A 15,337-nucleotide genomic window follows, 5' to 3' on the forward strand; every position below is an offset into this window, starting at 1 on the left:
CAGCTGCCATCCCCTGGTAGAATTGTGGCTGTAGAGTAACCTGGAGGTCATTCAGGAACAGCAGTCCCTGAATTGGTGGTAAGCATCAAAACAGTAGACCTCTTCTGTCATCTTCTACAGTACCTGCTTCTGGTTTTTTAGGTTTCCCCATGCATCTCTAAAAAGCAAGAGCTTGGAATCAAATTTGCATTGGAATTACCACTTAAAAATGCTGAATTAAACACCTTGGGAACTGCTGTGATATTGCAAGGATTTTAAAAAAAAACTATATGAGATGGTACAGAGTATTAAACAGGACATCTGATTTTTTGCTGTGAATACTTTTTATATGGAGTGGAGGGTTATTATTTTCTTTGTTATTTTTGATATGTTGGCATCACCATTAAGTCTCAAGTGTAGATAGATTAGATTACTAAGCTACTAAAGAATGAATGATAAATTATACTGTTGTAAAATCTTCCAAAGATGAGTTGTTGGTTTTATTTAAACCTAGGTAAGAGATGATCAACTTAGATTTAGATCCTGTAGGTTTGGCACAAGCATGAATTCAAAATGTAAATTGAAATGTGGAGTCTGTAACAATCAGTTTGACTGTGCACTACACATGAATAAAGACTGGATTTTGTTGTATCTCATCCTGCACCAGGTACAGCTGGGAGTCCAGAATAACTTCTGCGATCCTTTCATTTGAATTAAACAAAATCAATATTCAGACATAAGTTTTATTTACATGTTGAGCAATTTAGGGAATGTAAAAAGGAATGCAGCTTTCCCTGAGGAAGGTATTCTACAGAAAATCTAAAACACTTAATAAAAGATGCACATGCACTGCCAATGAATTGGAGCATCTTTAATTTGTACTCTGAACTGGAAGCTTATGGAAGCTTACTGGAAGCTCCCAGTACTGTATAACGGCAGTGTACATGACTCTGAAAGGCAGTGTACATTTGCTTGCTCGAGGATCACATGAGAGCACTATGAATAGGTCAGACAGCTATTGCTGATCCTAAACAATCTGTCAGCGACTGTCTTCGTAACAGGCCATGTTATTTTTCTGATTTGGGGGTGACTTGGCCTGTCCCTCGCAGAGAGAATCTGACAGTCTGTTTGGTATGGCAGCACACAGGAGTAAGCGTAGGCACCGGCAGGCTGGTTATTTTCCTTCGGTAACAGCAATTGCTCAGTGTGTGGCCAGTTTGGATTTAAAATCAATTGCAATGAGATGAAGCTGTTAATGGACTGAGGAGGAGTTAAGTATTTCAAAAACTGATGAACTATAGGACAAGTCCTGAAAGTGAAGCTTTGCAAGGCAGGATATTGTTTGAATTACTGAGCCTCACCAGATCCGTTTCTGGTCCTTGCCTATTAAAAATAATCTCCCTTTGCAAAGAAGGTGAACAAGAAATGGCAGTGCGAGGGCTAAAAAAGACAGCACACTGCTATAAACAAAGAGAGGTGCAGAGAACGTCTTGTCAGGCGTATTTTTCCTTGAAGCAAAACTCTTAACAACTGAATCTTTTAGTGACTTGGGTGGCACAGTGAGTAAATGTACTTGGCCTTTTCATCTTTTGGGCACAAATCTTGGCTTCTGTTGAAAATGAAAATTAGTTTTGGTGGTTTCATCGGAGCAGACATTTGTCTGCATCACAAAACCATTCAGTCTGGCACCAGGGCTCGTCAGTGCTTGAGTGGGGCCCAGCGCAGGAGAGCAGGGGTGTTGCAGGTCAGGGCTGCAGTCGGTACTGAGCGTTGAAAGCTTGCCCAGTCAGCCCACACTATCGGACTTTAGCCAGTGCTATTTACTTCACTTTCAAGAGCATCTATTTCTCTCTGTCACTTTCTCTGTCTCTCTTCCTCACACACACTTAAAGAACAAAAACATCTTTTATACAGCTAAGCATTTTAAATAATTTTTCCAAGTCAGAAAGGGAGAGAGACTGGAAAAAATTACAGCACAAAGCTCAACTTGCAGATGAACGATTGCCTTGTTATCCTAATATCCCCCTTCCTTCCCTTAAACCTCACTGGTGAGTGGGCTACAAGCAAGAATATTGGCTGGGCTCTGCTGGAGTAGGTCTCCAGGATAGGACTTTCTGCTGCCTTGCTTTCATCTTGCAATTGCTTCTTCGCAGTAGCTCTTTCTGTTCTGTGCACAGCAGATAATGAATGAGTGCCTGCAGAGTTGAAAACATCTATCTGCATAACATCTGCCTGTCATAGATAAATCCGTGTATTTTATCTGATGTTATGTTCTGCCCTTTTCTGCTATTTGCCTGAAAGAGGTTTCTTCTGAAGACAAGAAGCGATCCTGCTACTCTTTCCTGCAAGGGTAGCGAAGCAGGAAAAATGTTCACAAACTCCAAGAACTCGGTAGAAATGTAGAGAATAAGGATTTGAGACGTAAAGTTGCCATAAGCAGTGTAGAGATACCCAAGCTTATTTTAATCGAGTTTGACTCTAGGCATCTGACTGCTGCTGGATGGAGCTCGTGGTGGGCTAGTTTACCGTGCTGTAGGCAGTGCTGTGCTGTCACGCTGTACGTTTTCAGTACCAAGGTGGGTCAGCTGAGTGTGGTCTAAGTGCCTCTGCATTATGTTGCAGTCTGTCATGGAGGTATATCCTAAGTATTGATGCACATTGGTGCAGCTGCAGCTGGCGTGACAATCACATTGGGAAGCTCCTGAAGACCCTATATGCTTTTGAAAATGGAACTTAGGTCTTGCATTACCACGTGGTTTTACAAATTTTATCCCAGAAAAAAATGCACTTAAAATATGAGATATTTTGAATGTACTTATGATGATACTGTTCACCTGCATGTGCTCTTTTTTCATCTCAAAGTACTTCACTAAAGCTCCTTCGAGCGAGAAAAATCTATGTCTGAAATGATTGCTGATTAAGATGAGACAAAGCAGCATGTCCTGAACAAAGGGAAAGAGCTCTCTCATACGTTTCAGAGTGTGAAGCTCTGTTTCCTGTTTTGCTACGTGGGACATGGTTCTCGTAACGCACATGTTCCACTCCACTTGCCCAGCTATTGTCTTCTTCATCTGAAATACGACCCCTTTGTTACAATACATTGGGTATATGTGATTCCAAGTAGAGACTGGTTTCTGTTAGCAGCCTTTTTCCTCTTCAAAAGCAAGAACGGAGAAGGTAGCTAATATTAAAAGTATGGGGAAAACTTTTTTCCAAGGAGTACATAGTTTAAGAAGTTGGGGTGAACTTGTTGGGCTTGCTGCTGAGTGGCTTCCAGAGAACAGAAGAGTCTAAGGCTGCTGCTGAAATTTGGACTCAAAGGATGCCTGACTGTCATTCTTCAATGCTTTTAGGTGTGAGAGGCTGAAATTTTCTGTGCCCTTGAAAGTTATGGACTCACAGGATTAACCCGAGCCAAAAGCAGTGAAAGCAGAAGCTTTTCAGGCTCCCCTGCACATATTTGTCAATAAACCTCAATCATGACCTGTAGTAGTCTTGGTATCCCAATCTTGTGGTGTTTGCATAAACACTGTCAATCATACATAAATTCTGTGCTGGTTTCTGTCATGTGGATAAATACCTTTTGGAGTTAGGTTGAGACCACCAAACTCTTTCCATCTGAGTCTTTGTCCAGACTTATGAAACCTTAAAACTGTAGCGTATTACTATGCCACTACTTACCACACCACAGTCTTCTTAAACATTTCTCCTACTCATAAATCAATGGCTCCAGTTCTCTTTCTCTGTCATGCATAAGCTAGGAAGTAACTCTTCCTAGGAAGACACTGTTCCCAAGAAAATTAAAGTAAATCCATGTTATTGAAAAACTTTAGAGGACAAGGACTGTGTTTTTGTTCAGTGCTGTGAGTGACCAGCAAAGTAAAGGGATATGTGTTCATGTTGGATTAGTCCTACTGCAATAAAAATAACAATAAGCTTTTCGATGCATTGGCAGCAAGTATCTAATTCTTTGGTCTTCCCTTTGACTGTGATCTGGCTAATTTTCCAGATGTACTTACTCATCTGTTTGACAATAGACAAGAGAACTGATGTCCTATGGTTTTTCAGGTCTTACAGTCAGATCCAGTTTTTGGTATTTTTTGCAGGTGGCTTGGGCTGATGGGTTTGGTCTCCATCACTGTTATCTCAGTTTTCTCAGGAAAAAAAAAGCTTATTCCGCTTGAAAGTGGGTAACTTTATAGCAGTTCTCAGAGCATCTCAAAAGCAAGTCCAGTAACATTTAAGGACTTCCCAGAAGCAGTTACCAAATTAGTACCAGTCAGTAGATGCAATAGTTTTCAAAGGAATTGGCATAACTGTGTCTTTTCTTATAAAGGCATTAAGCATTCAGACTGTATATTGTAAAACGAAGATGAGCTAAGGCTGCATTTGTCATATTACTTGTTGTAAGAAGCTATGGAGACTTCAAGATGCATCATCTAGTTTTCTGCATTCAAAAAAACCAAATTATTTTTGTAGGAAGGCAGGTATTCTGCTAGGCTATATTAAGATCCACTAGGCCCTAGACACATAAAATAAAACAGACATTTGTAGCTGACAAGCTTTTTTTTTTTACTTTAGCACAATTAACTTGGAAAAATGTCTTCATTAAAACACAGGTACTCCGTAAGTGTCTGTTTAACAGTGTTCCAGTTCAGATTGACACATCAGGCGGTGTATGACTCCCAGCCAAACATCTTGTTAAATACTTGCAGGATTTCCCATAGCGGATCTTACTTTCATCAAATAATTCAAACGTTTCTTTTGTAAGTACAATAGAAGGGCAGGGCTTGTGTTTACAAAGTATTCAGCATGGAAATCCTGTATTAATTGAGGTACATTTACTTCACTTAGGACAGTGTCCACATAGTAACTCTTTAAATAAAAGGCCTTCTGCTGTTGCCTGTTCCAGAGAGGCAATCACATGCAAAACTAACCCGTCACATACAGAAAATCATGAGGAAATGGCTTGAGAGATGTGCACGGTAGACAGCAGAGATGTTCCTAGCTAAAGAAGACAACTTTATGGATGATTTTCTCACAGTCGATGTAAAAGAAAATAATTTATAAAAAGGAGTTTTATCCTTAGGAAAACTACTAAATAAAGAGGCTGCATCTTTCTCGATCTATTTCCAGAATGATTAGCAGATGCCAGATGTTGTCTTTTGGTAATATCGTGGATTCACATAAGCTGTGCTTTAAATTATTATCTTTCTAAAGCAGCAGCTGTATTTTCTGTGAGTAAACACGATGTGCTTGCACCCAGCCTGGTGCAGGATCTGGAGTTTTTATTATTAACAGTAAAGCATTTAGAGTTTCACATAAAGAGTGTATAAAAAGGGAAGATAATACTATTACTCAGTAATAGGTAACTAGAATTGCGCTCCTCTGAGTTCCTTATTTTGCTGTGCCAGAAAATGCCAGAATCAAAATAAGCCACATACAGATGAATTAAACAGAGAATCAGCATTTGCCTTCACAGTGAGTTGGAAATTACATGTTGCGTCTCTATTCTATACAGTGAAATCTTTTTTCCTTTTTTTCTTAAATTATAATTCTGCTATAGTTGAAAAGATATTTTTGCCACTGTATTAAATACCTGGCAAAAAAGGTGTTTTAGAACATTTTTAGGTAAATGTAGGTCAACACAAAGGAATCATACAGTTGGAAATATTTTCCAGTGTTTATGTTCAGATGTTCAGACCTGTCTGGCTCCTCTCTATTTGCATGTGTTGGGGTTATAGGCAGTCCGGCTACATTCCACATTGATTTATATAAATATATTGCAGATTATTAACCTCCAGCCAAATACCAGCAAATTTCACTTTTCAGGAAGGTTTGTGACTTTTCACAAAACTGATTTACTGTGTACAAGACATCTGTCTTCCATGTACACCCCATTAAGAGAATCATGAAGAGAACAGTATTTGTCTTTATGAGAAATGTGCCGAGACATTTACTGTTACAGTCACTATGTTACCATAATAATTTAATTAATATTTGTTCATATGATGATTACAGATTAAGTACAGATTACTCTTCTAGTAGAGGTAGGGTGACAGTCTCTCCATATTCTGTAACTCTGGTTCCCAAATTGTTACTCACTGAAAAAGCTTCTTTAAGCTAAAACGAATGTGCATGCTTCCATTTTCAAAACATGGTGGCTAATAGACAATTTTTAAGTGTCTTACCAAAGATTATTTGGGAAATGCTGTCAAAGTGGGACCACGGCTTTAACATGTTAAATCTGTATCATCTCAAGTGAAACATACTGCTCTCTTAAACCTGGATTACAGTCTTTACAGATAGTTGTGCCAATTCTTATCTTCCCTTCTCTTGTGAAATGTTTTGAGATTTAAGGTAAGAAGTAAAAACTCAGTGCAAAGTGTTTTCCTAGTCTATTTGTCAGATGTCCTCTTTGAAAAGCAGTGACCCCCAAGGCTTTGTGCATGATCTGTTGTCCACAGCTCCTGCATATAAAGCCTTCAGTCCTAGGAAAAACAACAAAAATATTACTTGATAATGTTATCAGAGATCCTGCACTTTGCACAAAGTAAGGAAGCAGTTACTCTAAGTAAGAGGATGAAAGATACATGTAATAAAGCAACGCAACTGCGATGATGTTGACCAAAATAAGCACTAGTATCAACACTACTTTAGTCTGTTATCAATGATAGGTTCTTCAGTTTAACTGTGTAGACTTTTTTCTCAACAACTGTATTCATACATTTTTTAAATGTACTGTCACCTAATAAAAGTAGCAATTGATTTTCTGCCTCGCTTCAGAGAGAAAGGCAATCTGATCTGTACAATTTAAAACTAAATGAATAAACACATTATTAAAGTATGTGAGCGGGGAACAAGCGCCCTTCCATCTGTAAGATAGTTTCCTGTTGTGATTTTGTAGAAGTGGGACTTGAGGAAGGATAGTCACTGATACGAGTATAGGTGTGAAGCATATAAGGATGGGCAAACATTTGTGAAAAAGATAAAACAGTGATTAAAGCTGGTACGGTAGATGAAGTGGAGAAGATGACAGAAATCCTAATTAAAAAGAGAAAACAATAGAAAATAGAGTAATCAGATAGGAATGTGACATTATGAAGAGCTTTGCAAATTAGTTTGAATTTGATGTTGTGCAACGAGGTGAAATGATAAAGAAATTTCAGTAAAAGAATGACAGAAAGTGATGAGAGAAGAAAACTTCTTAGTAGTGGTATCTTGTGCACAAAGCTTTTTTCCAGACTGTATCCTGACTCTGAAGGTATTCCTTGCATCCAGGAACTTGCAAGAGTAATTAGCAAAAAAATTCTGTTTCTGCCAAAGGAAATTTAATTATAAAGCCATGTAATAGTGAACATGGGAGTTATGTGGGAAGAAAGTGAGGGTGCATGCAAACACCCTGTATATTTTTTCTCAAAAATGTTTCTCACAATTTTTTTTTAAATGACTGTAAGTGCTGCAGCATAGAATGTGGATAAATATCAAGTCATTTTCTGTATTAACTCTAGTTGCTCTGTCCAAAAAATATTTTCTTTTCATGTGATTATTTTACTTCGAACAGCTGATGAATTTTTAATACTTAATCCTATTTCAGAATCAACACATGAAAGAGATACATGATATTATTGATGTATCAGTAGTTATCTGATGAATCAAGAGCTCCAAGATTGCTCTACCTTTGGAAAGCTCTTTTTTCCATTCTATATACTGTAAGAAATTCAAATAGACATGTATGAGCTGCAAGGTATATATGTCTGTACTGGTTCCTGTATACTTACCTCCTCTTTTCTTTTTTTCCTCTCAGATTGTTTGATGTGTGCACCGTGTCACGAACAGACAGAGAGACCAAGTTAACATTAGTGTTTGAACACGTGGATCAAGACTTGACTACTTACTTGGATAAAGTTCCAGACCCTGGAGTGCCTACTGAAACTATAAAGGTATTTAAGAAGAAAAATTTTGGATATTATTTCAGAAAATATTAGATAGGAAGGGCAAAGAGATAAATCACAAAGACAAACTACGTTTTGATTGCATAGGATTTTGTTATATCAAAATTGAGTAATGCCCAGCTTGGGACATGAATTGCAGCACAAAGATCCATATTCACTAACAGATGTAATCTCTTTGTGGAAATGTTGCACTTGGGTTTTTTTCTCTTTTAGATTTATAAATCCCCTGAATCTCTACTGTTTTAGCAAATGTAGCATTCCAAATCATTAAGAATGACCTTTGCTTGCAGTTGGAGGCAGATGATACCATTATTGTTTAGTCCAAGATTACTTGAACCTTCCCTAGAAGGTGTCTGGTAGAGTGCTGGATATTGTCAGAATGGATAAAATAAATCCTGTGCTCCTATCCCTTTCCCTTTGCCTTTTGCTTCCCTAAGAGACTCCTTTCGTTTCATGTCCCTCTTGCCAGAAAGGTTTCTGTACAGTCCAGGAGCAGGAAATGTTCACTGTGGACCTGTGGTAAGCTCTGCAGAGGATGGGCTCAAGGAAGGGGGTAGCCATGACCAGTTGTTGTAGAAGCTGGGAAGGCTCTCAGTAACTGGAAGGATGATCATGAAGTTTTCCCGTCATGTTATCTCATACTCTGCATCTGTAAGGGAGGACCTCTTCCCAGGACAGGACATGCTTGCATCATTGGTACTAAAATATGTATACCAACTCTTCTCTCCTGGGAGTTCCACAGCGAAGTGCTACATTGAGGATCATAGCTTGAAATGTTTGACAAAATGTTTACGTCTGGGAAGAGAAGCAGAGGGATTGATGTTCCTACATTTTGGCTGTGTCTGTTTAATATTTCTTTTGATTTTTCTTTTTTTCATGAACAGAAATAATTTATGCTTTCAGAGACGGATTATCTTGCATTTGTATAAGTACTTTCTGGAAGTATGTTGTGTCATCTTAGTCTGGCAAAAGTCCTGAGGGAGGAAAAGAAAACATGAAGCCTATCTGAAATTTAGTTGTTTTAATATTTTTTTTTTGCTAACAGCTTCAAACTTAGGAGTTGTTTGATCTTTCAGTATAAAATTAGACATAAAACTGATAAAGATCTTTTCACTTGTATCAAAGTCACAAATGTATAACATCAGTCAGTTCCAGCAACCATGTTTTTTAAGCAACCTTAGTGGGTAAAATAAATTTTTTTTTAAAAATGGATACAGCTTTGATTCAGTCTCAGCAGAAGACTGGAATGTACCTCTTGCATTTCAAGGACTCTTTTATGATAATGTTTTTAGGGTTCTGCTTCCTTCTAGGGCTTTGAAGCTACCTAAGGGAACTGTATTTCAATGTAACTAAACGTGAAAATAACGTACAAGGTGACTGACATATTATCTAACTAAATATATTGAAATGGTTGGGGACTGAATGACCAAGCCTCTGAAATCTCAGTTTGAAATATCTTTCGAGCTATGTTTCATTTAAAGCAAATAGAAGAGGTGAGCATTGGACTAAAACATTTGTGATTTTCTAAAAGCCTGTTCCAAATGTGCACTAGTAGACTGTAACATGTATGTGTAAACATACATTTCATGGAGGTTGTATACTGGTGAAGGAAATTGTTGGGTTTACTTTTGAAAAGCACTATTCTGCATACGTGGCTTACTAGTTCAACCCAGTTGATATATCTGATAATTTGGCACAGTAAGAGAGAAAAAATTAGCCAGACAGAAACAAGGAGGAGCAATTCTGGTCTTTTATGTACAGTGCAAGTTCCACTGCAGCCAGTGAAATTAGTGAGTGTAAAATTCAGCTTGTGGTATGTACAACTCTTTTTAAATGGGTGAGGAAAAATGTAAAATTGCTGTTTACTTGGCCGTCACTGTTGATTTCAACATTTGCACAGTAGCTGGTGTGTTATTTCTTGAATTCTGTTTGGCATGGGAAAAAAGAGATTCGGTTAACTTAAGTTGCACCCTGTTGCTTCACTATTTATGTGAAAACACACAGTTTATGGAGGTACTTTTTCTGACAGTCAGGGCTGATCACATGAGGAAGGGTCTCAAGGCTGACTCCTAATGCATTTCAATACCTTTGTAATGATGCAGTGTTTATGGATATTCCTGGTAGAAACTGAAGCAAAGCATAGTTCTCCTGGCTGCAGGGAAATATTGCCATTTTTCAGCAACTGAGCGTTTAACCCAGAGCACATACATCGTTAACTGACTAATCTGACTTTTTATAGTTTGGCTTTTGAGGTTAATATGGATTTGTACTTCATTTATTTTCCAGAATTGCAGACAATTTGTATAGAGTATTTCCCCTCACCACTAGCACAGTACAAAACAACTGCCAGTATTGTAAGACCATCTGTTAAAGTTCTGCATGTGTCAGCAACACAGAGGTGCCAAATGAGCCAAGTAAGCTCTGGATAGCTTGAAGTTGAAGGATCTAACATACCTCTTTGGCACCATGGTGTAAACTCAACAGTTGTTAGTGGAACTTGAATGACATAAAATTACTATGAGAGAAGTATCAGCCCCAAAAGATCTTTTCTGTGTGAATTAACTACCATCATTACATACCATTTGGGGGTGGGAGGCTCAGCTTTTTCTGGTTTGGGGCATGCTGGGGTTTTTAGTTACCAACTGCCAAGGAATATAAGTGACATTGGTACCATTTTAAGAATTTCCTTTACGTTTAGCAGATAGTAGTCAGACTGTAGCAGTTCAGAGACACTAATCATAATGATCATTTAAACACAACTAAAGCTTTTGTCTGAATGCTGCTCAGCCATGCTTTCTAATGTCTAAAGCCCTGCAGCAGGAGTCAACCCGAGGGTATTTTAAGAACATATCCACAGGTGCCCATAAAATGATAGAAGAGAGGCAGTTTCCCTTTGAGGCATTGCCTGGTAGTGGGAGTACTTACCCAGGATGTAGGGCAGACATGCTCACTTCTCCCTGTCGCGAGGAGCAGGAATGCTGTAGCTATAGCTCTGGCTACTGACTTCCAGGTTATTCTGAGCGGAGGTATTTTAAATCTCTTCTGCTGGAGCACTTCCATTATTTTTTAATGGAGTATACTTTGGGCTAGAGGGATGGAGAATATGACTCCAAATACTTGTGGACATGGTATTCACCTTTGAAAGAGAACTATTCAAGCCCTTTATCTAACTAATATGTCTTTGTAACTACTGGATTATAGTCCTTCTCACCCTTGCTGGCTTCCTCTGTCAGACCTGATTAATATATGTTCCATACAGGATGAATCAGACTCAGCAATGACAACATCTTCCTTCTTTCCTCTCTACCCATCGTCTCCTCCCTTCTTTTCTTCCTGGGATACTCTTTAAGGCAGTTTATGTGAAATGGAAGGTATGAGTTCAGTTTCCTTAGGGCACAGCTGTTAGTCATGCACAGGTCTCTGGTAATGTTAATGGCGTTAGCAGTTGAGCCTCCGAGAGACTTGGCTCATTAGGAACTTTTGTTAGTTGACATAAGGGTAGTGGAAATGGGAATGACACGTCTCTGCCACAGAAAGATTTAAAAAAAAAATAGTTAACAGGCCACTAAAGCGTTTTAATGTCTTAGTCTTTGGGACTGAAGCATGTTTTAAGCTGGGTGGTCACATTTTGATGTGATGCTTGTGAGGCTGGCATGGTTTTTTTGATCCCGAAGGATGTGTATATGGATATGGTTGTTATAGCACTAATTACATTTTTAGTATGGAAATCATGTGCGTGCAAACAAGTTGATGTTTATTGATTTAAGCTATTGTGATGTATATAGCAATATTTAGCTTTACATTAATATATGCATGTGATGGCTTGGTATATAGAGCTGTAAATTAAGTGGTTTAGGAATGGCTCTTTGGAGTTCCCTCCAGTCATCTTGTTCTGCTGGGCCAAGGAGTCTGTAAGAATGAGAGGGGATAACAAACTGTTACCGAGGTTCTTCAGTTTTAGTAATGGACAAAGTTAACTTTGCGAGGTAATGTCATTATAAGTAAACTTGTGGCTTCTTGCAATAGTTTTCTTACAACTGACCAGAACTTAGCCTACCCAAGCTACACGTGCTACTTGGGCTGTGCCTGTTTCAATCTGACAGTCAACAGAACAAAGGTCTCCAGTATAGCAGGGGCATACGTTATCTATCATGGGATGTTAGAAGAGCTGGGAATGTCCTTCTACCCAGGTCTGTGATCTGTGAATCTTCATGGTATTCCCCCCAGCCTGGAACAGGGCATCCAAATCACAGAGAGAACAGGGTTTAAGGTATATCCTTTTCTCTGATGTTCCCTGATTCCTCACTCAAGTGAATGGTTTCTGTGGATATTATTCTGTATCATCTCCTTTGCATAGGAAGCCTAGATCTCTGACTGATTCAGGGATCCAGATTTTGCTATTTAGATGCCTAAAATTTAGAAAGTACAGCAGTGAACCTGATTTCCTTTTGTGGATTTATCTGATAGTAGCCCAAAATTTGAATTTAAAAATATTACCCCCAGTCCTAGAATAAATGTTGCTGTTGCATCCCTGTGCATTTCCTGTAACTTACATTACCTGCTATCAAACCAGGCAGACTGGTCACATCTTTGCAAGACTCTTAGAAAATTAATATGAAGATGTTGCTTCTCAGAAAGCAAACCAGTGTTCAGTGTTGTGAGGTGAGTCATCAGCCATCTGCCACGGTTGTACCTACTCAGTCGATCACGTATGAGATGTGGAGCAGATGTCACACAACCATGCAATTCTGAAAACAACATAAGATATTCCAGGAAAACAGATTCGCCAGTACTGAGAGTCTTCAGTGTAGCCGTATTTAACAACATCAAAGTTAAAAGTCACTAAAAAAAGAGCCTACTCAAATTAATAAGAAAGATACTGAGAGAAGAGCTGTTACTAACATTTTCCTGTCAGTACTTTTGTGGTAAAGAACGAAGCAAAACTTAGTGAGAAATTTAGAGTCCACAAATAATGAATCAGATCCCCAGCTGATACTAAGAGGTGTAAATGATGCCCATTTGCAGTTGCTAAGGATCTCATTCTTTGTGGAGTATTTTGCAATAAATTTTGTTCTGAATCGGTATTATGAATTAAAGAAGAGTTGCCACTATAAATAAATGAAAAACAAAAGGACTGAACCGATATATTATTGTGGGATAAATCTTTTTTTTTTTTCTCTGTTATCCTGCTACCAGGGGTTGGATTGCTGCATGGAAGGTTAGCAGGAGAGAGAGCAGGTGCCCTGCGCAAGTGGCAGCTCTGAAGGGACTAAACCTTAAAAAGAGGCTATTCTCCAAAGGGTGGTGGTTCCCTCTGTTGCAGGTGTTGTCATTTCTTTCCCATACTGTGCTGCGTGTAGAGACACAGCCACATCTCCTTTTGTGCGGTGGTGCAAGTAGCAATGTACGGTCTGACCAAGGGGCTAGGAGGAATCATGATTCGAATGAAGGGACTGCTGAGCACAGGATGCTACAAATATAATGTTGTATCTGTACAGTTACTTCTTTAGCTTAGACCTTTTTACAGTCAGTGTACAGCCTTTGATTTCAATTATGGTGGCATTAAATATCTCCAAATCCCTACCACTTCCAAATTCAAATGCAAACATTTTTAAACTGATGACAATGTATAGTTGTTTTTTTGCAGTGCTGTAGCCCAGGACTGCCCAGACCTCCATTGCTTGCAAACTGAGTGCTCATAAAAATGTGAGGCACTCCAATAATTTTAAATCACTCTGTCCTGACTAGAGTGATTTAAAATCATTGGAGCGCTTCACATTTTTTCAGTTGTTCCAGTTTGGAACGCAGTCAAGCAACATTGTAGCATAATGCATGAAAGCAACCTGCCTGAAATAATAATTTTAGTCTTTCAAAACAGTGACACTGAACTAGAAATGTCACTGTGCAAAGATGTCTATCAAGGACTCTCTAAATGGACATCTCAACCTATTTTAATTTTATGGCCCAAAGTCTCAAGGCAGCAGTACAGTCCAGTAGGGCCCTAAGGGACACATCCTTTTTGAAGTCAGAAGGAAGCTATTGTTTTCAATAGATGGAGGGCCAGAAATCATCTTTATTCAGAAAGTCAAAGGGAATTAAGAAACTGAAGAGATTCTGAATTGTGGGCAGGGATGGAGATTGAGCCTTTGGTAGAACAGAATTTATGATCAAGTCATTGCAAAATTACAGTATTACAAACACTGAAAGTGAAATGTTGCTATCAGCTCGTTTAATTTCTGTTAATTCTGCAGAGCTGGACGTTGATGTGATGCAAAAAAAAAGCTTATGGATCCTGCTGCTCTGGATTCCCTTGAGATGCTCTCAGATTATTAGTGACACTGGGTTTTTGCTATTGGAACATCAATGTGGTAGCAATTGCTATGTGAAATGCTTTGATGACACTGAAAGAAAGGGAGCACGTGGTAGGAATAATGCTCAAACAGGTGTAAAAGTGGGACTAGACTGCCAGGCAGCATGTCAGAGACAGTGCCATACAGTTCTGCAGAGGGCCAGTGGCAGTTCCTTGGAGTGGGGAGTATTTTCAAGAAGCTTTCCTTTATCTCATGGTGGTGGTGTATAGTCGCAACTTGCTCTGCAAGTAAATCCTGCCTCAGTGATCAGCAGAAGCGTCACTCATGTTTTCAGAGTCTTTCTCTTCATCAGAGATCAGATGCCACAGTTAAAGCAATTAAGAGAAAGCTGTTGCAGCTCATGGTGCACGTAAAGCAGTGGCCAAACAATAGACTGAAATGTTTGGATTTATCCATGTTCTGAATTTTGCTTACAAGCCATATGTTACTTTTGACAAGTAATTTGAAGGTCAGACTGCAGCAGATGTGAGATAAAGAGGAGATATTCGAAGAGCCATTCTTGATTTTTGTCGAGGCAGATAGGAATCACTTTCTTAATAGTAGTTTCTGCACTGGAAGGAAATCGGGCCCCTATGCCTCTGCATACCCACAAAGCTTCAGCCCAAAACAAGCGCATGGAGATGGGGAAGAGGAGACAGAATGACACAAATTGTGACAAGGTAGATATTTGGGAAACCTGGCCAACATATTTTTTCTTGTTGAACTCCAAATTCTAAGGGTTGAACTCAGCTGATCTGGGACAAGAAGCATCGCGGCAGGATACCTTTCCCATCTCAGCCAACCCAAGTTATTGCAGCTCAGATTCTCTATACTAGAATACTCAGAAAGTGTCCATATTTATTCACAGCAAATACACAGCTGTAGTGTAAAATAATTCAAAAGTTGGCCACAGACAATGCATAGCTAATAGAAGATAATACAGTAATCAAATAAGTTATTTTTTATAAAACTTTTCTCTATGCCACCCCAAGAGAAATTTAATACTCTTGCACTAGCTGTATGCACTGCTTTTATGCCAGTGAATACACAGGT

At 38.8% G+C, this 15,337-nt stretch overlaps 1 protein-coding gene across 5 annotated transcripts in view; it reads left to right on the forward strand.

Annotated features, from left to right (window-relative positions):
- CDK6 (cyclin dependent kinase 6) overlaps nucleotides 1–15,337 on the forward strand; it is a 143,448-nt gene that overhangs the window by 23,666 nt on the left and 104,445 nt on the right. For all 5 annotated transcript variants that reach the window (XR_015708263.1, XM_087774854.1, XM_087774865.1 and 2 more), the window contains exon 3: nucleotides 7,787–7,922. Coding sequence is in view for 4 of the 5 variants with exons in the window: in XM_087774854.1 (XP_087630980.1) it covers nucleotides 7,787–7,922 (136 nt within the window). In the remaining variant the exon portion in view is untranslated. The remainder of the gene's footprint in view (nucleotides 1–7,786; nucleotides 7,923–15,337) is intronic.

This window comes from Nipponia nippon, unplaced genomic scaffold, assembly GCF_047370975.1.
Source record: "Nipponia nippon isolate SJK-2023a ecotype South Korea unplaced genomic scaffold, ASM4737097v1 scaffold_1, whole genome shotgun sequence".
NCBI classification, from domain to species: domain Eukaryota; kingdom Metazoa; phylum Chordata; class Aves; order Pelecaniformes; family Threskiornithidae; genus Nipponia; species Nipponia nippon.